Source organism: Lipophrys pholis (genome assembly GCF_963383615.2).
Source record: "Lipophrys pholis genome assembly, chromosome: 10".
Classification (NCBI taxonomy): domain Eukaryota; kingdom Metazoa; phylum Chordata; class Actinopteri; order Blenniiformes; family Blenniidae; genus Lipophrys; species Lipophrys pholis.
Genome location: NC_137640.1, coordinates 12,047,974 through 12,073,710, shown reverse-complemented (window position 1 = coordinate 12,073,710; position 25,737 = coordinate 12,047,974). Strand labels below are relative to the sequence as shown.

Here is a 25,737-nt window from a genome sequence, read left to right as displayed (position 1 = left end):
AGGAATATACCAGTTTATGGGAAAAGACAGCAAATCAACACACTGCATGTTTTTAAGGTTGGGAAAAGAGGTATAGTTCCGGTAGGGTTAGGCAGGTTGAACTTGAGGTTAGAGAAAGTCTCAAAGGAAATGATTGTGAGTCAATGTGATGTTCCACAAAGTGAGACAGTCCAGCTCTTTCAATGCATGCATATGTCCATGTGCACGCGTGAACACGCGGATGCTGAGTCGGGTGTTGACGCACAGTTTGACATTCACAAGGGAAGAGTTGGTTTCTGACAGCTTCAAGGTCATTTATTCTTCAGCTGTCACCCTAAGAGCACATATGTTCTCTTTAAATAACAAAAATCTTTTTAAACAACATATATTTTTTCAACTTTCACATCTGTAAAATTATGCTTCCATGTGTTTCTTGAGCCTTTTAATGCTATAACAGTTTCCACATGCACAGAGGAGGCGCATAAGGAATAAATAAAGATTTTGTCAAAATCTTCTTTTTTTCTTCTTCGTCTTCTTCTTCTTCTTCTTCACGTTTATCTGTGTATGTGTTCGTAAATAAATGTCCTCTTGCAAGTTCAAGTGTTTTTTCTTTTTCTTTTTCTTCTTTTTTTTCCAAGTGTGATTCACCACGTGCGTCCATGACCACGAGTCCCTCTCTCTGAGTTTCACATCTCTGTATCAGAGTTCATCACGTGACGCCCGGGCTGCAGGAGGGGGCGAATCTCCCGTGACACTGTTCTGTGCCACGGACCGGATGCGACCCTGCTGCGCTGTCTTGCGAGCATGTTGCCGGTCCCAGTCTGTGGCCACAGCTTCGTCGTCCCAGATGGTGGAGGTCTCTGTGTCGCTGATGTAGCCAGGCTCTCCGGTGTAGTGGGTGGGATAGATGAGCAGGGGCTCCACAGAGAAGGCCTTCAGGTCCCGTGGCTCATAGAGAGCCATGTACTGAACACTGTGGAGGACAGAGAAAACAAACCATATATCACATTTAAAATAGACACCAGCAAATACAAACTGAAAAAATACAAGTACTGAACAGTGAAGAAGACAGAGGAGACAAATACTAATAATTACTTTCCTTCTCTACAAATGTCTGTTATTTGTTTTTGTCCGTAATGTCTGAAAAACCCAAAGAGATCCAGTTTACATCGATGTGAAACAGAGATAATCCTCATAAATATGAACTTGCAACAAGTGAGTATTTATTTAAACCACCACTTTTGTTATTCGAAATGACAGGGAGACAAGTGGAATAAAAGCAGGTGATGTCTTTACACCCCCGAGCAGCAAAAAGATATATTAAATTTCTTTCACAGAGCCTGTAAATACAGCTTTTCTTTTGTATGTAATGACAGTATTCTGCCACCTGCATTGTGATGATTACCATCTCACTCTGTTTGTGACAGTTGTATGCCAGAGGTCACAAAAGCTAAATCTGTTGCTGTTGCACTTGACTTTTGCTCTTAACCTCTGACTCATCAACTGGAAGTCCTGCAAAAAGGAAGACCAGTGTCCGGAATTTAACTTCACCACAGACAGCAATTTTACAGGATGTCCAAAAGAGGAACAGGATGCTTTTCTCCACTGCAGAAACATTTCTGTCATAATCCTCACATTTTGTTGCGGTTTTGATATTGTATAATGTGTTACGTGAGAAGTGGTCGGAGTAGTATGAGTATATAACTATAGGCTTCAGAAAGGTTAAAGATTTGTAATGTTATGAAATGGTAATGCATGGTATGGTGGGAGTAAATGGAAGGTAAATGGAAAAGGTAGGGGTTTTAATAAATCAGTTTTGTTAGTTTGGAAAAGGTTTCAGTCTCAATTAAAGCTCACTTGTAATTCCTGATTTGGCATCTGGACCTCAGGTCCTGCCACCATTTCCAGAACAAACCACATTGCCCACAGTTTAGAGTAAATAGCATATAAACAGCAACATGTTGATAGCGAGTCTTTAATATGATGCTTTTCAAAAGTGAAACCATGTGGGTGTTAAACTCTGGCTGACTGTCACAATCAGACACAAGACACATCTATCCACTGTACACTATGATGCATTGCGAACACCTGCAGCAGCATACCACAGCAGAGCAACGATGCTGAGAAGTAATGAAACACATTTGATCTAATCAGGTCAAACTCACACCTTCACGAGTCGATCTGAACAACAGTCCCATTGGCTCTAATCCTATCAGTGTGCCATTGGTGCACAGCAGGACTGTTTGGGTTGGACGCGTCAGGAGGTCGCAGACAGAGGTCACCACAGAGAGGTTAACTCTCTCCTGTCCAATCATCTGTTTAAAGCCCGTCAGTGCTCTGCCAGGACAGTGAAACCCTACACCTTTATTAGTTCTCAAAGGACCTCAGCTAATATACACAGGACGGCCGTAGCCACACCTCTTCCTCACAATAAGGCCTTTTACACAGCGTTTATAGTCATGCTATGCTCTGAGCGAAATTGGAATTGTACAGAAAACTATAATGAAGCCAACAGAGTGACAAAAATAACACATCTGACATAATACCCACAATCCAAACAAAGACTATAATCCCTGCTGTTTATTTAACCAACATACATGACATTTTACATATATCCCTGCCACCTTTCCACATTTCTATCTATGTTTCCTATTTCTCCCACTTTAAGAACAAACTCACCTTCTCTCAATGTTGAATACACACAGCATATTTGCCTAGTAATCTATACACTGCACACTGGACACACATCTCCATGTATTTATATAGTAGTGCACACACACACTTGCACAGTGTTCATCTCAAACCTACCCCCACACTCTGAGCTCCATCAATGGGAATCCTGTCCCCCTTCTCAGACCAGCAGGAAGAGCCATGCTGGTCTACATTCCTCAAAGAGAGAGAGGAGAAGAAGGAGGAGGAGGAGGAGGAGGAGGGTGACACAAGGAGGGTGTACGGTAGGTGTGTGGAGAAGTGCATTTAGTGTGTGTAGGAGGGGTAAGGAAGAGGACAACATAAAAGGAGTTAAGAAGTGCAATACAAGCATGGTGAAAGATAAAAGTGCCCTTAAAGGTGTTACGCAAATTGTGGGGTTGAGGGAGAAAAGGTAGGAAACGGAAAAGAGAGAGCACACAAATGCCTGAAGGAGAGGCACGATAGGAATCCCCAAGTAAATATGAAACAGAAAAGCATGCATTGTGTCCTGTGTCGGGCTCCGTACCCGCTGAACCCCAAGAACAATCAGTGCCTGTGTGTGAGGGGCGCACAGAAGAAGAAGAGGGAGGTGGTGTTAGGAAGAAAAGGAAAGAGAGAAGGACAGCATGAAGTTAAAAAAAAAAAAAAAGGAGCCAGAGACATATAGGGAACATTGCACAGAGCTCAGCAGGATGGAGGCTGTGGTTTACCAACAAAACACAAACTCTGGTGCCACTCTGCGCCACAGTCACAAAAGTCACTCAACGGACACCAACATGCGTGTTTGTATCTATGTATAGATAATTACTGTACAGTAGGTCATTTAGTTTTTCTACGCTGATTTATTTTAGTCTTTGAGTCTATTTTGTGGATGCACAGGATCCATCTGTGACAACATTGTACTTCAAATTTAACTTTTATTTCTGCATCTTCGCGTTTGTTCTGTTTCACCTGATTTATTCTTATGTAAGAGCGCAGTGCACCTGCAGTCACGTATTTCTGGCCCTCGGTAAATACTTACCTATTTAACTTATCCAGACTGTTTAAAAAAAAAGTTCTTCCTTTTGTCCCTCTACATTTAACATTATACATAAAACAGTCTTATTTTGTGTTGAGTGTCTATGTTGTTCAGAACACATTCAGAGTGACTACATTTGACTTGAGCAATGGAATTTTTAATCAAAGGGAACTCAAGTAAATACTGACTTTGGATGTTTGTTGAACATGACGGGCAGAAACTCGTCGACAGGCAGCATCCTTGTGAAAGGCTGCGCAGCCAGGAGCTTCCTGGCTCCTTTCTGTGAGAGTGCATAGCCGAGTGTCCAGTAAGAATAATCAGCCACAACCAGGTTGTTGACGCCGTCCACTGACTGCTCTGGCTGCTGCACCTGCATACGCTTACGCCCAACGTAGCTGAAGACCAAACGGGACAGACAGACCGTGTTACTGCATATAATAGTAGTAGTAGTCTTTATTTCGAATTTGTACAATGCAATGTAAAAAAAATAAAAAATAAAAAATAAAAAGAAAGTAATATACTGTACATACAATTCGAAAAGGAGTAGGTTGAAGTAAAACTTATGTTTCCTACCCCTTTATACATTTCCAGTCTTTTGTTTCTTTTACAGTTTTACTACTTACTTACTTATAATGAGGCTTCACATAAAAGAGCACATATTTAAACTCATAAAAGGCCCTCCAAAAAAACAACAACAAAAAAAAAAACATTGTTGGTCTGCATATTCAAGACAAGAAAGTTAAGCATACTCACATGAGGTCCCAATCCAGCTGGGTCTTGTCTATGTCGTCCATTATGGCCTGAAGCCTTCGTTTGAACCTCGGCTCAAACCTCACATCGTCCTCTAAAACGAGAACCTTGTCAAGGCCACGCTCTATCACCTGATGGTCAGGAAAGACAAAACACACACATAAAAATTCAAGTGAAAGCACTAAAAGCTATGGTTTTCCAACATGTCTACCTTGTTACCCCATTTGGTTAAATTTGGCAGTCATTGATGTGACATAAAAGTAATCCTATAGACCGCGGAGAGTGTACAATAATTGGCTCTGAAGTTTTAATGAAGCAGTATCAGGTATATAAATGATATTATTTACATTAGGGAGTGAAATCTTGCCAGATTTTTTATAATGTCACTGAGGTGGGTGTACTAAAAAGCAAAGCGTCTCAAAGGTTTGCAAATTATTCCATGGCATACTGACAAGATCTATTTGCATGAACATATCAGCCAGATAGTAAAATGTATGTTATTTGAAGTACTGTAGGCATTTTAGTTTGCGTCGCCATGAGATGTATAGACTGTTTCTGTACCAGAGGACGTGAGCCATAGCATAGCTTTGGTGCTCATTTATTTAGTTGTTTTTGGTCTGTCGAATTATATTTTTAAAGACCTTAATGTGTCAAAGTGCTTTGTCAGCTTTCTCATTATCGGTTTATTCTTCACATTTATACTTAGAGGTATTAATTGTGGCTCTAGTAATCCTGGTTCTATGTCTGTGTACATATGAAGGACCACTTCAGATGGACAAACCTGGCATTGACTGATGTTCAACAGTCTGTGGAGGGATATTTCAGCAGATTTCAACACAAATAAGAATACCTGATCTTCCCTTACCTGTGTCCATATGGAGTGGTGGCTGAGGAAGCAGCCGATCTCTCCTCTGGTCAGGACTCGACCTGAGTACGGGTCCTTATAGTCCGGCATCATCTCTATTCCTAACGCCTGCAGCTGTGATGTATTGAGAGCCCTGAGAGAGAGATGGGTAAGTGACACTGTTCGGTAAAGCTTTGCCATTCATCTACTCATGCTGCAAGTTCTTCATCATTCAGAATGGCTTCACAGCAGAGTCCCACCCAGCTGGTGGCAACAAGCAATTCACACTGCCAGGCAAAGAAAAGCTGGAAAAAGGATTAAGACGTTCTCAATACTGGTTTAAAGTAAGCACCGAGACGAAAAAAGTAAGTCAAGCATATTACTACAAATACACAATCTCTTCCCACACAAAATATTTGGATATAGATGTCAGAAAATGTGGTAATAGTTGAGAATCAAGTCAACACTGGTGTTTTTGGTCTGAATTGTTACACCAACTAGACTAAATTTCACAAAGTGAAGGCAGAAACGTCTTTCAGGATTAATGCAGGCTGCTTTCATGACGTGTGCATGCAACTCCATTTGTTGTTGACCTACTTGCCGTCCACTGCGTCTGTCAGCGTGGCGTGGAGGCCCAGCGAGTCCATTGTCTTCAACATCCTGCTTCTCCTGTCCAGTCGACGCTTTAGGTTTATCAGGAAAATCTAAACAATAAGACAACGCAAAACTGGATGTAGAGAAAAAGTATTTTTTCACTTCTTGAAAAATGATTCAATTACTTTTTGTGCGTTTGTGTGTTGGCATGGAGGTCCAAAAGAGCACACCGAGCATTTTCAGAGCAATAATTGAAATGCAGGACGTTGTTGAGTTGTTCCTGCAGGCGGAGCTATCACTCCCATAACTCACCTCTTCGAAGTCCATCTTGCTCTGCAGTGACAACGGGAAGTGCAAGTGCTCAGAGGGCTCAATGTCATGATCAACTGTGGACAGAGAGAGGAAGGAGAGGAGGGGTAAACACAACAAAAACAGAATTAGAAAACACCTCCTCTGGATTGTGTTTTTTTATCTAATTTAGTTTCTGTAAAGTCCATGCTGGCGTGGCGAAAGGGGCCAAACTGGGAGCAATGAAAGACTGCGGTGGGTGAGTGGTGGATAAACAGAAAGAGGGGCTCGGGAGGAAAAAAGAGACAGAATGGAAGAGAAGAAAAAGAAGAGAGTTTACAGGATGCAATCAGTTAGGGTCAGGAAGTTTGAGTAGAAGAAACAAGCCAGAGAAGGGAAATAATCCGGGAGCGACCGATTGTAAAGTCACAACAGGTGCGTGTGTGCGTGCTCACTCAATGCTTCTGTGATGGTGTGTATGAAGCTCTCGTTTTCATCCTCCACATTTTGCTGTGCCTTGAGAGGGACGGGCAGGAAACCGTAGTGTTCTCTGTTACACACATACATCTGCACACCTATGAAACACACGGAAAAAAATAAAGGCACTGTCCCCAAAACGATGGTAAAGCATGAGCTGTGGGGCTGGATTGTGCGTGAAGATTTCGTGGCATATTACCATAACTTTAACCGTTACAGCTAAACACCTAACACTATCAAATGGTTTTCAGAGGGCAGAGAGACAGAGAGGAGGGGTGAACGCAACAAAAACAGGATAAGACATTCATACGTGTTCATTTTTACATTTTTACATTGGTCCAAAGTAAAGTGTAACACTGTTGAACAAAAGTATCAGACAAAGTAAGATATGAGCAATGAAGTGCACGTGAGGATTAACTTCAACAAGGATGCGATATTACACTGAAAACTCACTGTGTCGTGCAACATTAGGGAGTAAGAAAAGTCTTTCAGGTGGTGTCGTTCATGTCTGTTCCTGTCTGTGTGAAAACCCTTTGCTTGCTTTTTAAGAGCTTTTCAAGACTGTCTTGTTGTCAGGACACTGAAATGTAAACAGTCCTTTTTTGCTTCTTATTGATGAGTCACGAGTTTAAACACAAATCTACAAAAACTAAGTAGAGACACAGAGTCTGTCAAGAACACATGTGGACCTCTTTATCCATGCTTTTACCCATCTGTCTTAATTCAACGCATGTACATAAAACCAACCATAAACCCTGCGATATGCACATCTGCATAATATAAGAATCATCACAACAATGTCTTAAAAACAATTAAGTCTCCGTGTAATTTTCTCTGAGGCTGATTGTAAGCATTAACACTGACATTATGCCACTGTAACCAATAAAGATCCGTTCTGTTACTATTTCATTAACCTCCTGGTTACTGGAGGAGGAGTGTCTCATTCATCCTGATTGTTCTCAGTCCTGCTGACATTTGATATACACATAAAGTGGTTTTGTTGTTTATTTTCAATGTCATTACTTCATGAACCCTTTTTAATAACGGATGAGATTGTGCTTGTAGAGCAACAACAAAATGAAACAGCTGAGCACATTATTAAGATAGCTGAGGGACCGTGTTGAATAACATGAGGGTTACTTTGCTCAGGTAACCAGTTCACTCGAACAGGACTCCCACTATGATTTCAAAAAGTTACCGGTCGCCATAATCAAATGCTTGTTTGCAGTAAATTGCAGAGCTGTCCCGATGAGTCCTTGGCTGATTTAAGTGATCTTATTAGGGTACGTTTGTGTCTCAGCTACAGATTTGGTGGGAGGTTTCAAACTGACCTGCTTGTCGTGCAGAAAAGGCAAACACCATGATGTCATCAAATGCCCAGCTATAGTCTGAGTGAGGGGGGTAAAAGGCCAGGTCTCTGCTCAACTCGCGACGAAGGTCTAAGAGGAAGGTGCTGTGCACCATGGGAACAGCGTAGCAGCCGAGCCGCTTCCACTCCCTGATTGGCTGATAGTCGGGGGTTCGCTTGTAGTAACCCTGACAGAGCGAGGGAAGGCAACAGGAGGGTTTAATATACTGACCTTGTGATTGATGGATGGTGAGTTTGAGTCTGACGTTTACCTGTGGAGTGATGCCACACCAAAAGTTGGAGTAAAGAGTTCGAGACTCCAGCATAGGAGCCACCAAGGTCAAGTTCTCAGCAATCATCAAGTTCAGGACACCAGGGTTGGTCAACAGGTTGTCACTGTCTACAAACTAAAGGGGAACACAGTCAGAATGTAGAAAGTAAATAGTGAAACCGAAAACATCACAAATGTATCTGATGATCAACTATCACCTAATAATGGGAAATAACTTCATGCTGTAGGAGCTCCAGCTGAATGGGACTCGTTTCTCTAATGTTTCATTGAGTTCTACACAATCATTTCATTTTTCAAATATTACGTTTTACATCAATCTACTTCCACACATCAATATGAGTTAGATTATATGTGGAGTTGATTTAAAGTTACATTTTGACGTTGAAAGGCATTTGTTCCCCAACAGAAACCTGCAGAAAAGACAGAAGCGATTCCATGCAGAAACCTCACAGCTGTCCTGTGACTTTTTTCCTCACATTATTGGGATATACGTATACTAGTTAAATCCAAATGTTTAACTACACGTGCTGCTCCACATCAATATTCAAAGAGGTTACCAGGATGTAGTCGGCCCATCGTTCCCGAGCTGCCTTCAGCGCTGCCTGTCTGAGCTTCATCACATGGTTGAACCTGGAGGGAGGCCAGTGCTTTGGACCCCATTCATCTGTGTAGGATCTGAACAAAGAAAATAACTGCTTGTAAATATATATACTGTATATTTATTATTAACAACAACAATATAACCCATCTAAAAAAACTAGTAAGATTTTGCAACTCAGGAAACTGAAAAAAAGTGTAAAGTTGCAATTTGTCTGAACAAAACGAGATACACAGCAAACAAAAAGTGATTATTTTTTATTATTATTAAAAAACAAAAGTTGCCAAACTGTTAAAAGAAAGACACACAACTTTTAAAAAGTTGAGGCCATTAAATTTTAGGGGGTTTAATTTGGCATTAAAGCAAAGCGCCAAAGGACGAAATGGAATTTGTTTTTAAGGCTTCGTAGACACTGCAGTAACAGAAAGTCTTTGTGGAAGTGCTTACGTCTTTATTTGTTTGGTTTATTTTGTTTGTGGTGTGTGTGTGAGTGTGTAGGTAATGCTGGTGTGTGGAAATTTGACTGTGGGGAAGCAGACAGCATTTCTTTTTTCCTCTTACCTTTTTCTCTCTTGTTCAGCTACACAAATAATAGTAGAATGAATAGAAAAAAAACATTTGGAAAAGAAACATTTTATTCAATATAGATGATTGTCAGTGCTTTGGACTCACCTGGGCTCCTCCATCGGCCTCCACTCCACATAGTGATAAACACGCTGAGCTCCCTTCAGCCATTCTCTCAACATGGCCGTGGTGTTGTCCATATTGTGATCGGTTGCTGCCCTACAAAATTAAACCAAACAACACTGAATCCAGATTCCATCTCTCAAACAACCACACAGTTTTTGTATCTACTAAACACTTGGACGCAAACAAACCCACCAAAGAAATGCTTAAGAGAGTTTTGTGGGACGTAAAAGAAGTGGACGTAAAGGAGAGTCAGGCGTAATGTGGAGAGCTGCAAAGTGTCGTTAACTTGATTTAACAAAGACGAGGCTGTGACACTCTGAGTCATGACATCCAGAAAATATGTCATGGAAGAAGACATCTGGTCTAATTACTGTCTGATGCTACAGAAGGAAAACTCGGAGCTGACAAGCCTCCTTTCTGCTTAATTAACTGCACAAAATATGAGGAGCCACAGTGCAGACAGAGATGATTCAATATGGTTAAAAAAAATTTATAAAAATAATCTGACAAGTTAAAGTTCACTCCCTCTTATTCATTTATTTTCAACAAAAACAGGTCCTGGAGGAACAAGGGTCAAAAATCAATGCAAAAAGCCAGTCAACAGTGTTGTTAATTTAAATGTGAAGACTGAGCCACGATGTACAAACAACCTCACACCAAAATGTGACTGATAGAAGTTCAAGCATACAAACGCACATATACAGAAAGTATATGATGTTAAAGTCAGCGGCTGCTGCCCATTACCCTTGACTCTCTGTTTCTCGGCACAGATTTCCACCTCTGCTTTAAGAAATTAGTCACAAAAGACAGTGACTAATGTGTGAGTGAAAGGAGGAGAAAAGAGTAAGCGTCTGACTTTGTGCAGTAAAAAATGATTTCATAAACAGATCCTGCATCCTTTACATCACTTCACATTTGTAAATATATCCAAAAACCAAAATTAATCTCCTGCGCTATCCTTATTCATCATAAAATGCCTTTTTGGAGTGTGAAGCAGAAAGCTATAAATGAATGTGTGCACACAAACAAGCACACTAGTGAGCTGGAGTTTTCCACTGCTTGCTGTAATATTCCTGGCTGTACTCTCTCCAAAAGCACACCCAGTTTTAGGCTGGATGGACTCAGATAACAACACAAACTTGTGTCCATACAGTCATTTTTTTTTTGAGGAAATATACTCCCAATACAGAATAGATGATCACATTTAGAACAGTTAGGAAACAACTTGCTCCGATGCACAGCGACAAATCACATACATGAATAGAAATTACACCAGGACATGTGCAGTCTTGTTTCAGACTGAGACTGACTTAAATCTTCCCCGTGTTTGGATTTTCAATCATCTTCAGTGGGACAGATAAAGTCCTCATAAAGCATAACAAACAGGTGTGGAGCGGGCCCCGGTCACGCGGCCTCTAATCTTAACAGTACACCAGCATGTGCATACCTGCACTGGCAGATGAGGATGCTCATCTTTGTGTCTTGGGAAATCTTTGTTTTCCTGCAGTATGGCCATGATATTTATGTACTGCAAACGTGGTAGTTTAGGTTTTCAACCCAGCTGTCAGAGTGGGTGTAAAAAGTTCAGAGTATGTGTCTTAACAGTGACATTGTACATAAGCAGGCGCATACATGTGGAAGGGAGGCTGTTGAGTTTATCACGCTGAAACACCTGACTCGCTGGTAATGAGCAGATGTGCACATACATTTACATGCTTCTGCCGCAGCCAAACTGCAAATTACCGGAGGAAATAAATATGTTCCAACATGCCGACGACAGACGTTGCTGCAGGCCAAGATTTAACATGTAACTACTGACAGGTGAGGCACAAAGACAACAACCCAACAGTACACAGTGAAGGAAGTGGGAACATATTGTATGTTTTGAGAGTACATAGAGGAAGAGTCAGTGAGGTGGAGGGGCAAACAGAGTTTTTTTTTACTTATTGTAGATTAGTAGTAAACTTAAGTTAAAAGAAAAAACCTGCTTAAATGTTCTCAGCTGGTTCTGATTAGAAAATCAGTTCCTCACAGAGCTCATTAAAACGACTCCCAAATATCTCAAACGCAAGGCTTTGTATTAAAACATCACACTAGCATGCTGATGATGCTTTTGCGTCCTTTAATAAAATCTGAATACGATGGCTTTTTTTATTTTTTGCATTTTGGCAGTGCATTTCTGTATTCAGGTTATCTATAGATTCAAATTTACAAATGAATAGCAAATTTGCCTTTAAATCTCAAAGCAGTTTTCTTTCTCAAATCAAAGAACAGTCACTTTAAGAGTTAATCTGATTTTTACCAACACACGTTTATTTTGTGGCCTCAAATCTGTTAAGTAGCTTAAGGAGCAAAAACATATTAAAAGACCTGAAAGAAAAGAAGAGAACTGAGCTACAATACATGCAGTGCTGCTCGGTATAACTGGAGCTCCTAGTTTTTGGTTACTTTGGTTACTATTCACACTAATAGATAAATATAAACTACATAAAAATACCAGTAAGTAAAAACATTCCCTCTGAGAAAAATCGAAATATGAACTTTACAATGCACGACGGTCATAATAATTTGACAGTGGATAAATATCTTTTCTCTTACCGCTGCTTGTTTCTGACCCTTTTCAAGTGTAAAACACTCAAACTCTTTAGAGGCTGATGGAGTCCTCTCCGCAATGGCAAATTTCACCTATTTAACAGACGTTTTCAGTTGAATTTCAGCCAGGACTTTTGCTGGCCAGCCAAAAGAAGTCCAACTTTTCCTTTAATGCCCTTCCCTGAGTGCTGCTGGATGTGTGATTTGGCTTATTGGACTTCTTTCTAACACCGACGAACATATTTCTCTCTGAAACGTCATAAAAATTGATAGATATTGATATTCTTTTACTTTTGATATCTTCAGTACAAAGCTTTGCTTTGTCCCAAAAGCATGATGGTAACACCATATAGTATAGAAGGTAGGGTGGATCTTTCATTTTGGGCTGCCTATCAGCAAACTCATGCACTGCAGAGGTCGACTTTAGTTGGACGGGTGATGATAACTGTAGGAAGATCATTTAATGTCTATATCAAACCAGTTTTTCGTTGCAGTAGTATCAGTACACACACCATTGAATATAACAATTTTAAAGATTTCTTTTGTTTGCAATGCTATGAGTAACGCTTCCTCCTACAGTGATAAAAGTCTAAAACGAGTCCATTGTGGGTGACATCCCTTCTTTAGATTAAATGTTGCTGTTTGACTCTTTTATTTTTTTCATTTCAAGCACATACTGTAATCCCGCCTCTCGTACTGCCCAGCCCCGCGGAGCTCCCAGGACTCTGAGTACACTGTGTGATTTTCCATTACCAACATTGCATCTCTGTGTGCGTCAGGATTCCAGGATATGTGAAACTTGGTGGTGTGTTCGACAAAGCTGCATATACATAGTGTGAATGTGCGAAACAAACACAGTGAAACAAAGAGGGGCCTTTGTTTCTCTGACATGCTTCATCGGCCATTCCAAACACAAACAGGATGCATTGTGGCCTGTAAATGCACCTTAACGTGTGCTCTCCTCCATCTCACTTACTTTTCACTCTTCTGGAGGAGACAACAATGCTATACTTCTTTTTCTCCACAGTTTCCGTGATCGTCAATAAAGATGAGCCACTTGTGACCCAAGTCACAAGAGTCTTAGGAGCTCATTTTAAAAGCTTTGGGTTGTGCTTTGTATTAAACCACTGGGGTATTTTATCCATCTGGTTATGGGAAGTGGAATCAAGATGGGTGTGCACACATCCATGCATAGCAGAGGTTACCATAGGATACAGCCCAGCGCAAAGATGCATTAATATGAACTCTCCGACTCACATTCTCCTTCTCATTCCTCCAGAAGTCTATATCTCTCCCTCATGCCTCATGCTGTGTCTCCACGATACTTTTTTGAAGTTTACAGTCAGCTGCAGCCTCATTATTCTAGTGCCTGCAGCTTTGGGCTAAGGCTTCCTCTCTCCCTGACTATCTTTATGATCAGCATCTGGACAGCACATGCTTCCCGGGGCCTCACCTACACACAACACCACTCTATCACTGAATAGATGGTTTGGGGTTTTGTAATCTTTATGTCATGCCTGTGACTAATCTTTTTAGATTCTTACACATTGTTTGCAAATCTTTCTGCTCGTTGTCATCTAGTGATAAATACCATCAGCTCCACGGGATTCCATTAAATTATATGTTACAAGATTAAGCAAGACAATAACAAAACTCACATCGCTCACCTTGGCTCTTTTGCTCATACCTTTTATGATTGCCCATTCCAGAAAACTGATCTGACCTTAAACACAGAGGCTCGCCTCTGAGAGCAGCCCTTTCAGGTAAACACCAGTCTGAAGGGAACCAGCAGGCTCATATCAGCCGACTGTTGATTCAATAAACTATCCGGTATCACTGCAATAATGACGGGGCGCTGCATGCAATTAAGGAGCAAGAAAGCATCTTTCAGACCTGAACATGGATCCCTTTAGGAATAAAATAGCCCTGCCAGCATGTATGTATGTGTGTGTCTGTGTTGACTTTTCTGAATGGTCCACAGGCTGACGTGGCCGTATGGACTTCTGGAGGCCAAAGGAGAAAGAGAGCAGAGGCAGCAGGTAGAGAGATGGAGGGGGAGGACGGTGTTTGGTCGGTGAGACTTGACCTCTTGCCTGAAATTCCTCATGACTCCCAGGGTCAACAGAAGCACCTAAGGATGGCAGGCTTGCACTCGAGTGTAATGTTTGACATTCATATTCAAGATTTTTCATATATGTATTCATATTATCGGTAAATGCTAAATGAAAACTTTTTTAATTGCTTGAATATATAAAAAGAAGCCTGCAATCTAGTGTAAAAGTCAAATGTTTTGTGTGGTATTTACTACATTTCGACATATTTGTATTAGCAACTGTTATGTCATGTGTACTTATTTTGTTCAATGTGCATACATTTCAACAAGGAGCCTATTCTGAGCATGTATTTATACACCCACGGGCGTCCTTATGTTTCACGAGATATACCCCTCAAAAGGGAAAAAAAGGGGTTCTTATTTTATGATCTCAAATAACATTTTCTTTACCCCTTGTATACTCTGCACGTAAGTTAAGTTGAATATCTTAGCAAAGTTGGTTTTGTCAAATATTCAAACATTATTTTGGAGAAGGATTATGTTTGCATTAATGTAAAAATCTCAGAACCGATAATAATCATAATAATCATGTTTACAAATCAGTCTTGCAGTTTTACCAGTGTTATTCTCATATATTTTAAAAGGCCTCCTATCCAGAGTTAAAAGGTCGAACAGTTGAGCCCCGACAAAGCAAGAATCAGCGTTTTCATGAGTATACATTGCTAATATTTACATTCTGTACATTAGCAGGTGCAAAACACTGTTAAATGCAAGTACAGGTATTGTGTTTAAGTAACATTTATTCTACCGATAACAGAATCTACTATGGATGTTATGAGAAAAAGTGAGTGACAAAACCAAAAGGAAAAGGAGAAATAGTCTTTAGAAAGGAAAAGGTTAAAAAAAAGAGTTGAATATGTGAAATTGATTAATTTGAATAATGTTGCTAAGTTTCCTCCTCTGAGAACATGAGCGCTCCTCTTTCTAATTAATACTACACTAGAGATGAGAATCTTCCTCTAAACACTTCAGCTGGATGATGAAGAGAGGACCACTTCCTTCCTCGTCGTCTCTCTTTCAGTGCTGCTCCACTCCACTTCCAGCTTGTTTTCCATCCAGGCGTCACTCCCCTCCAGATGAGAATGCTCATATCAGGATGCCATTGTGTTTAAATGCTCGCCAGCTCTCACGCTTGCCACGACGCCTGGCTCTGACACTACTGCTGGAAGTGGGTTACGACAGATGGGGCAAAATTCACAATCCGAAGCCAAGCACAGAAACAACGCTCACCACGGAAAGAGAGAGAAAGCTTGAAAAAGCTCAGAGTGGGCAGTGAAAGCTTGATGTTTATTGGACCTGATTAAACAGGTATGTGATGGTCTGCAGAGATAAAGTTCCCATGAATACCTTCTCTGAGGTCACTGTGTTTGGCGCATTGTCACTAGTGATCGCACTCCGCCGTCAGCTGGAAGAAAACACCCACAGACACGTCATGTCGTCGCCATCCTTTCCCCGCCATGACAATAAAATGTTCTACTGCTTGGCACAAGGTTCCTTCATTGCTGTAAAGATGGACACTCCCAATTTCACTTGATCACTAAATTGGTTTTATTCCAAATCTGAAATCAGCTTTCCCAAATATACTGTGTACTCAGACTTTTAGCCATTTTCAGTTCAATGAATTTCATGACCATTAGTTGACCACTGAAAACAAGTTTGATTGAAACAAACAGTGAGAGTTTCTACATGTTAGAGTTGCAGATGTAGTAAAATAGAGTGGAACTATAGAGGTTGAAAAACATTTTCACTGCACGAAAGACTTCAGGTGTTTGTGTTTTAGTTGGCTATTTATTCCTCTGACAACTTTTGTCTTTCCATCTATCCATTTTCTATACTAACCGTTTCACATTAGGTTTCCTGGCGGCTGCAGCATGTCCAGAGTGATCTTACCGGGCCGTCACAGTCAAATTACAAGACAGACAGACAGACACCTGTCCACATGTTCAGAGAGTCACCACTTTATCTGACAAGCATGGTGTTGAACTGTGGGAAGAAGCAACAGAATCAGGAGAAATCCCATGCATGCTCAGGGATAATATGCAAACTCCACATGGTATAACCCATGCCCCAAATGGAACACCAGGGCAAACCATTACTTCAAACTTTCACCCTTCTCAAACAGCTTTTTCTTTCTTTTTTTTTTTTAAACACAAACATGTTCGTCTATATTGTTACATAAAAGAATGTTGCTATAGGTTTTTACATTTTACTGTTGTATGATCTTCAACCACTTTATCCTGTTCTGGAGCCAATCCCAGCATACCACACACACACACACGTGTATTTGAACCCACAACTCTCTCACTGTAAGACGAGAGCATTAATCCCTGTTCCACCGTGAAGTTAAGAGGAGCTCTTTAATCTTTATTTTATCTATACTTTTTGGGAATGAAGGCCTTCACAAAATAAGTACAGACTTAACAAAGTAGTGTTTTTTTGTGCTTCCTGGAATTTGTTTACATAAACAAACAATAAAGATGAAATGCACCTTGACATGCTTGTATAGTTTTACTTAACCCAGCTCTTACACCTTTCCTTTCCTTTTTTAAGAAGGCTCATAATCTAATGCGTTAGAGCTTAAAGCTTCAGCGATGTGTAGTAGTATAATTATACCCTTCTTAGTAACACGTGCAACTGTACCTCTCGCATACTTTCTTATAGTGGGGAGCAACAAGGTATTGCCAGCTATGTACTAAGTACTTTTTGGAAGAAATCAGAGACTTTGGTCTGTAAAAAAGTGAGCACAATTCATTTAAAGCATCTGTTTAAAAAAAAAACAAAAAAACAGCTGTGAGAAGATACATCATGGGTGCAGCATCAGTTGCAGATAATCCAGCTCGTTAAAGCAAACTGCCCAGCTGTGGCAAAAGGATGGAGGTATCTTTTTCAACGCCTAAGATTTAGTTAGTTCATGAGTAGCTCGTCTGGGAACTGCCAGGGTGAATATCTGAAATGTATCTTAAAATTGGGACCTTTGAAGTTTCACACAAATTAGATGCGACTGCAAATACGGTTGCTCAGGTGATACTGATTTGGAGGTCAGAGATGATTTGGGTCTGTTACTCTGCTGTTCTGGCACTCTGTGAGCTTCACTGGATAATGGGAAAATGAATGGAAACAGGATAAGCAAAAGGAGCAAAGCAGAGCACACACATGTGTAACAGAAAACACATATTTATCAAAGGCACACGTACAGAAAGAGACTCACAGGCACGCTCTTTGTATCTGAACACGAAATACTAAAACTAACTGAAGTAAGGAACACCAATACTGTCAACTGAGACATAGCAAACACACACATGCCAGAAATACTTCCAAACAGTCTGTGCTGTCTGCATTAAACATCGCATTGACATCACATTTTGATGATTTGTCTTGTGCACTTGGCTGAGAGGGCTGTTGTGAAATCGCCAAGTCCTTGCGTGACAACACCGCCAGCTAATGCTCCTTCACCAGTGCGCCAGTGCACAGGAATGATCCCTAAGGTGACGCACCTGGCATGGGAAGAGCCCAAAGGCGACTGTGCAGCATCACACAACTGATGAGGTTCGTACCCTGTTTGTTTTCATTTTCCCTATTGTCAGAGGGAATGACCAAAAAATATAGAATAGATCTATTTCACAAAGAGCAAAATAAAGCAAAAACGTTGATCCCGCAAACATTGTTAGACTTCTATAATGACATCTTTAAACAACGAAAGGGGGAAAATGGGCATCTCTATAATGCACGAAGTTAGTGCATCCACATCGCATGGATGTCGGTGGGCGTTTTGACTGAAACAGATGTGGCGGTGAAAAATGCTATTATGTGGGGACAAGACACCAAATCAACCACTTTAAAGACTCATCAAGAACAGTCTCCATCACATCCTGTCAGCTAGTTGGCTTTAGTTATTTTAAAATTTGGTGGAGATGAGATATCAGTTTATCAGTTATTTATTTATTTATCTATTTACAAACTCGTGAAAACTACAATTAGATTATCTTTGGGGGTTTTTTCAGTTCCATTTTATCTTCCAACATTTCCACTGTTCATAAAGCGAGTGCTGTTCTTATTGGGTCAGCACTGAACGTGTCGATCTTAGAACACCGAGTTTTCTGTTGCTGCAATGTTATGTTAAATGTGAAAAGGTTTGCAGAATGAACTCGTGCAGTAGATGCCTTTTAACTATCCGGTTGTCTTTATAATGATCACAACTTGGGGTGGCTGTGGTTCATTTTCCGTTCCCAAGGTCGGCGGTTTGATCCCCGATCGCATGCTGTCCATATGTCAAAGCGTCCTTGGCCAAGACAATGTAGACCAGGCTGCTCCTACACCTGCATCTGTGCCTGCGTGCAAGAGCGACTGTATGCTAGATGATTGCGACTCACCTTGTAAAGCACAATGAGACTGCTAAAACAGAAAAATTGTCAAATTGACCTTTTAAGTAAATAGGCCAATTCATTGTAGATTTAGTCCTCTACTTTTACGATTAGAAATATGTCAAGTGTAAAACCATTACTTATTTATAATTGTTTAAACTTTAAGGCTCCAAATTCCTCATTCATATGAAATTATAATTTCTCTGGGAGTACAAATAGTTTGACCATAGAAACAATCAGAGAAAAATACTAATACAGACTAGTATTAACAAACTAGTACCAACTGGTCAAAGGTTAGCTCCAATGCTGAAACCACGTTTTTTTTCTAATCACAAGTTATAACATCTGTTGTCTTGGTGTGAGGTAGTGGTTCGGTTATGTTTTATCTGGAAAATCCCAAATGCCTTTTTTTTTTTTTTTTTTTAAATAAACAACAATTCACTGACATTTGTCTTTAATTTAGACTAAAAATAAGACTGCAACCCCTTGAGGCCTGGTCCAGTTTGACACCAAGACAAAGGGAAGGATAATGATCTTAATATGTGGTTCAAACTAAATTCCGTTTAATGATATTTGGACAATTCGAGGTATGTCTTGATTAGCTACCAACCACACAGCTTTATGACATGCATTTATCTCAATAAAATACAGCTGTCAGCATCTGACGAACTGCAGCAAATATGAGCCTGACACTTGTAGGTGTGGCGAGGTCTCTTGTTTAGCCTCTATCATCAAGAAGAGGTGTGCCTGCCGGTGATGCCAAGCTCGCGACTGACGTCAGTAGGCTCTTCCAAAGACAGGGCTGGCTACTCGTCCCAGCTAAGCCACTGTGAGGCTCAACAGTGTAGTCAGCATAAATCTCACAGACTGTAACCCAGCATTTGACTCCAATTTGTTAAGGTCTGGTCATTTCTACAGAAACACTAGTCAAAATAATTCATATTTAGTTTGAGACATGCTAAATCATATCTTATAGCCCCCCCCCCCCCCCCTCACAGCGTGATATACTAGGTGCAGCGTACAGCTAAATAAAAGCCCTGTCATTACCTGACAGCAGCTATAGTGTCTGGCTCGTCTGTCAGTGAGTTCTCCAGCATGTGTTTAGGCCACAGTAAAAGAAATTCTTCACTGCACAGTCATACCAGGCTTGTGGCTTTGGGGTCCATCAGGGCTTATAAATGCCTTCATTGCTTAAAAATAAATATATATATGTTATATATTATACATATATATATATTAGCCATGGTTTGAATTCTTCAGCTGCTTTGTGGTAACCTATTATCATTATAAATCAAATATAATGAGAAACACTGAACGCTCCAACCACAAAGCCCAAACGTCATTGTTTCTTCTGTATTTAATACAGTGACAGCGGGTCATAAAACTGGAATGAGTGGTTATATTAAAAAAAAAACTAAAAGAAGTAAACAAGCAACACAAGTTTGTGAGAGTGAGAATGCAAAATCGGTGATGTCAGCCCTCAGATATCCAGGGTGAGTTAGATTCTGACAAGTCCACAAATCACCTCGACCCCTAAACTCAGCACCTGTGAAAGCACTTCACCACGTGAACACAGCCGGCAGGCACAGAGCAGCAAGCAGCCAGAAACAAGCAACGCAACAGGCAAATAATAGGACTCTGGTCCATGCTTAACAGTCTGTAATGTGCCTCAAGTGTCAACATAAAGACACAGTTCACTGTTTATGAAATGCTTTATAATTCCCTTCGAAGCTGCTGATGGAGAGCAGCAACTTTAATGGATGCGAGAGAAAAAAAGAGCTGACATAAACACCACTTAACTTTTCCTTAACATCAATAAGTGATGTATGCAATCGGTCTTTATCTCCTTTATCGTCTCTGTTGCTCTCACCACTGCAGTGCAGCTGTTTTTTGTTTTTATATATATATATAGAGGCAAACTCGACTTCAAATTTCTGGTGCATCCAGATAAAACTATTCAATGTCTTCATTTTGTCTGAGCTGCCATGAACAGAAAACTATTCTTCTTAATCAGAAAACATTTACATTTACACATAGATCATCTCTACTCCCGAGTCCAACTCAGATCCAGTGTTTCCACATCCGGGTGTGTTTTGTCATTGTGAATTATCCATTAGTGTGCTCCCTTTCACAAACGGTCTGTTGGTGGCTGCACATGGATGGAAATTTAAAAAAAAATAAGTGAAGAGGCAAGTGGATTTAGTCAAGCTTCTGTGGGAATGTGGATTAAACAACCTGCTATGCCCTCTGGGTGATTTCCCAACATTTTTGACCACCCTCTCTCTGCCCAACCATCCCCCTCGTCCTCTAATTCCCTGCATTCTTTCATCCTTTTAACAGCAGTGTGAGAGTTTTTCTCATTGCTCTGCCACTTCTCGGGGAGACCATGCCCACTTGTAGAGGGGAATCTTTCAAGGGGGAGCAGATTTCACTGACCATCCCAACTGTCAGTATGAGTCACAGCTGAAGAAACAGGGTGGAGAAGATCTGATCAGATTAGCCCGGTAATTGACACAATCTGTGATTTGTGGTCATCCCATCATCTCACGATCAGCGGAAACATGTTCAGTTTAAAAAAACTAAAAGATTCACAAGTTTGTCATATTAAAACCCGCTATGAAAACAGTTATAAAAGAATGAAACTTACAAATTGAACAATAATGCTCAATTCTTCCCATATTGTTATTTCTGGGAGTTGCTGGGAATTCAGTTTGTTTATGCCTTCTTTATTCTATCATCATGTTAATGTATTATTATGCTGTATTTGCAAAACGTAAAGGGAAAAGAATGTAAATGCTACTCTCTGGAGAACACTTGTTCTGGCACCCCTGTAACCATTATATTCACATGTCCATCATGTTGCATGGCCCGAGTGTAAAAAATGTCTTCTTTCCAGTGTCTGTCCCTATTCAGTCACAGCCCTGTTGTTCCAATAAATTATGTCCATCCTCCTTATCTCCTGTTCCTCCACCTATTGGTGTGAGATACATGTGAGAGTGTGTGTTTCAGCATCACTACAGTATATTACATGATCCACAATTTGATTTTGCAGAACTTTCACGCCGGATGTCCCTCCTGAGCATTTGTAGGTTCAGGGTCTTGCTCAGGCAGCCACAGCTGTATTTAAAACAGCGAGCGATTCCCAACTAAAGCCCACCGCTGCACCTGAGTAACGTCTATTCAGCTGCGGGGTCGCCACAGCAAGACATTGCAATATGGATGATTTTTATCTAAGTGGGGGATTAAAATCAAGTTCCCATACATTTGAGGTTAACACTTATTATAATAGTGGGGACATATTCCATGTTGGGCTGATTCAATTAGGTAAAGGACAATAGGACAGAAAAGTGGGAAAAGTCTTTAGTGGTGTGCAAACCAGAAGTTCCTGAAAACTATTGTAGCTTCACAGTCCCTCATCTACTCAGATCAGATGAGAGCAGTGATAAAAAAAAGTGCCCACTTGCCTGCTGGTAAAGACATGTATCATGTATTTGGCTCAACTCCAGTCGGAGAACTTTGTGTCAGCCCGTCTCTCTAGTGCCTTGAGCTACTCTATACTGTCAAAGTATAAAATACCGTAAAAACAGTTGAGTAACAGTCGAGTTTGTCATCATCTGAAAGTCCAAACTTAAGGAGAACAGGGTTCATTGTTTGATTCATAAAAAAGCTATCCAAGACGCATCTTCAGTCCCAATTACCTACACCAATATCTCTTTTTAGAGACTCTAATATTGAAGATTTTAATCCAAAACTTATTTAAATTCAATAGTTCTACATTCTACATTTTCTAATGCTAATCATGTCACTGCAAAACCACTAGTTAAGATATTTATGACCAAAAACTGACATCCTGGACAAGTCACCAGTTCATCATTATTCTCCCATCACCTTTTATGTTACTGTCAATTGGAAAACAGACAATTATGGATCATAAATTGTTATTATAAATCCATCATGATTCTGTTCTGTCTGCACCGACTGCAGAATAGAGGGATGCCAGTCATAACTGACGAGGTCTTTCCTCTGTTGGTTCAACAACTCACAAAACTTCAGCTCAGTCTATTTGGCACTGAGCTGCAGAGTGAAGCCCCCCCCCCCCCCCCCCCCCCCCCCCCCCCCCCCCCCCCCCCATCCCCCCTTGTATTGAGTTACAAGAGAGTGTGTGTGTGTGTGTGTGTGTGTGTGTGTGTTGGGGGGGGGGGACCACAAACAATACCAAGACAGTCAACAAAGGAAGGGTGGGTTGCAAAATATAAGACTGCCATCAAGGCTTTGGGAGACCAACAGTGAGAGTACAAATGCTCTGAATGTGTGGCTGATTTCATACATCTAATCTGTAGTTTGATGATCCACCTATAGACAGAGATTTCAGAGGATGTTCTCTTCTGAGCCAGATACAAAGACCCATCCAGACAACATCAGGGTACACACACGCGCGCGCGCCCGCTCACAGCGCACACGTAGACACACACACATTTTACGCATGGCTTGCCCGGACTTACACGCCCCCTCGTCCTGCTGTCAGACCAGCTCAATGTCTCCTTTCATCCCTTCACCTGCGGGGTCCCTCTTTGAAATGCCTTTATTATCTCAGTTTGCTCCTGTTAGACAAAAGATTTATAAGTCCCTACCTGGCGCGCGCGCTACCAGTCCTGCTGTTTTAAAGCCTCGTTTCAGCAGGTTTTTTGCTGAATCAGGTGGAGGCAGTCGTGATTAAGGGTTAAGCTAAACTTTAACGTGCACAACAGCTCTTTCATCTCCTCCCAAAGTGGGCAATTTGGATGCCGGTAAACACGCAAGGCAGGTACATCGTAAAACGCAGCAACAGGTCTCCATGTCAACATTGGCGACCTGTAATAATAATTACGCGGACACACGCTGCTTTGCATTCACTGCACACAGCGTCCACGTAACCTTGCGTTTCTACTGTGTTACGCGTGGTCTCCCGAGGCCACGGCTGAAACAACGCGTAAACTGTGCAACTCGCACTTTCTGCGACAGTTGCACGAATGAGACTCAAAGTGAGGTTCAGGTGCAACTCCACCGCGCGTCTTGTTGTCACCTTCCTGCGTCCCCGTTAGAGCTCTTACCAGATCGCGATGCGCTCCTTCGGGTAGTCCAGCCTCTCGATGCAGCCCAGGTAGTACGGCAGGCTGTGCGCTGCGTTCCGAGCCACGATGGCGACCATCACCTTTGGTTTCAGCATGGACGACTCGGGCTTGAACTGCTCCTGCACCAGCGTCGCCAGCTCTGAGCGGCCGAGGGGCACCAAGGCGGCCAGCAGCGCCCACAGCACACCGACTCCCGTGGCCCCGATAGCCCGCATCGTGGCTTCCAGACTCCGCGGTGCTTCTCCCGACCTGGAGCCAGAGTCCTGCGCCTGAGACAGAGAGTGAGAGTGAGGGAGAGAGAGAGAGAAGCGAGTGAGCCAAGCAGGGAGAGAGAGAGAGAGAGAGAGAGAGAGAGAGAGAGAGAGGGGAGGGGTAGGGAGGGGGGCGCTCAGGGCTTTTTACCTCTTTTACCCCTCCTACACCCCCACTGCTGCGGAGGGGAGTGTGCAGTAATGCCATCCCCACCCTCTGATGATTATAGTTGTAATTAAATATTACAACACCTAAACAGCAAACACGCGTCCCACTAATATAAAAACAATTCTTATGTCCAGGAGCAGGTAACACCGAATCACAAATACTGACATCACTGTAATTACCTAGTCTTTATAGTTACTCGAAAAAGATATTTTTTCAAACATGTAACTTTACTCATATTCAACACATTAAAGTTTTTATTTATTTATAAAGCATCAAATACACCACAGGTATTTGTCGGTGCTTTTTACAGAGAGAAGCCCAACAAATCCACACGAGCAACAATACACAGTCGCTACTCTGTACACTAGTCATTTTAAACTGTTTGAATCTTTTGTTCTTCCGTTTTATAGCCAATGCATTAATTAGTTTATATGTGTTATATCTAAGTTTGTGAAGATGAATCTTTCCTGTACTTATATATATTTTATTGCTTGTCTGTGTCAGGTCTCCTTCTGTGTCCTAGTCAAGTCTGCGTGGATTACCTGTTTTATTTTGATACTCACCTGTCTTGTCTTGTCTTGTCTTTGTCGCTGCACACTTGCTCCTCCTGTCTGCCCTCCCTAAATACTACCAATCATACTTTGGGAAACTTTTTTTTAGTCCCTCCCTCTCTCCATCTTCTAGGACGCCGAGGTGTGGCCACATTGGGGCGCTATAGGGAGCTGATGTGGACCAAGCGTCTTGCTCAGGGAGCCGCAGGGGTGACACGTCAGCTGTGGGATTTGAACCTGCAAACCTAAGATTTTTGGACTTATGCTTATGCTTTTCAATTACTCTTTAGGATCCTTCTTTGGAACTCTAGTCAATAAAACTTTTAGAATGTTGACTTATTTCATGAGTCTGATTTTGAGTTTGTCATTGATCTTCAACAGTCTGGAAAGTAGAATTTTAATGAAGATGTTCTATAGCTACAGGGAAACTGGACCAAATGCCTGCTATTGACAATACAACTCAATGTGGTTAAATGGAACATTTTCTTTAACTTTAGGTTATTTTCAAAAGAACACTTTGTACATTTACTTGACTAATTGTCGCAAAAGTACTTTTACTCGTACTTTAGTGTAGAACTCAATTTTAATATAAGTAAACCGAAATGTAATACCGTAAGTGTTACAGTTGCAGACTGTATGTGATGACATAGAAAATATTACAAACTGGAAGCATCTCACGAGCACAGGATTCTTTTTTTTTTATTGTCTCTAGATTAAACTCAGTGACAGTGGCTGTTGTCAAAAAAATATATATCATGATGTGAAAAACAGCAGGAAGCCTGGCAATCCACCAAAATGTGTAGCGCGAGAGGAGGGCTGGGGGAGGTGTTGGCTTTGGTTTCACATTGTTGTTCAAGCCTTGTGAAGGAGTTCTCATCCAGTCCCCTAACCACCGAGCCTACTACTGGATTAACAGCAAATGTGGGAAATAAGCAATGCGGTTCTGAGGCTTTACGCCAAGTGTCTGTTTGCAGCATGTTCTGTTCCCCCACATTCATTCTCTGCCTTCCTGCATGATTC

General features: G+C 41.2%; 1 protein-coding gene across 1 annotated transcript; it reads right to left on the bottom strand.

The window, feature by feature from the left end:
* colgalt2b (collagen beta(1-O)galactosyltransferase 2b) lies at window positions 1-24,795 on the bottom strand. The gene is made up of 13 exons (XM_080474103.1): window positions 24,730-24,795; window positions 23,726-24,015; window positions 9,552-9,662; window positions 8,839-8,956; window positions 8,262-8,396; window positions 7,973-8,177; window positions 6,620-6,739; window positions 6,189-6,262; window positions 5,880-5,986; window positions 5,304-5,436; window positions 4,442-4,569; window positions 3,877-4,083; window positions 1-952 (listed from the first exon to the last, which is right to left on the bottom strand). Exons 2-13 carry the CDS (start codon window positions 23,959-23,961, stop codon window positions 679-681), a joined length of 1,848 nt encoding a protein of 615 aa, XP_080330229.1. The 5' UTR covers window positions 23,962-24,015; window positions 24,730-24,795; the 3' UTR covers window positions 1-678.
* Between the last annotated feature and the right edge of the window lie 942 nt (window positions 24,796-25,737).

Bases quoted from the DNA above. Each gene is read 5' to 3' on its own strand.
- colgalt2b (XM_080474103.1), bottom strand. From the start codon at position 23,961: ATGCGGGCTATCGGGGCCACGGGAGTCGGTGTGCTGTGGGCGCTGCTG. The intron at 9,663-23,725 runs GTAAGAGCTCTA...TTAATTTTGTAG, and splicing joins AAGGAGCGCATCGCGATCTG to GGCAGCAACCGATCACAATA. The intron at 8,397-8,838 runs GTAACCTCTTTG...GTTCCCCTTTAG, and splicing joins GATGGGCCGACTACATCCTG to TTTGTAGACAGTGACAACCT.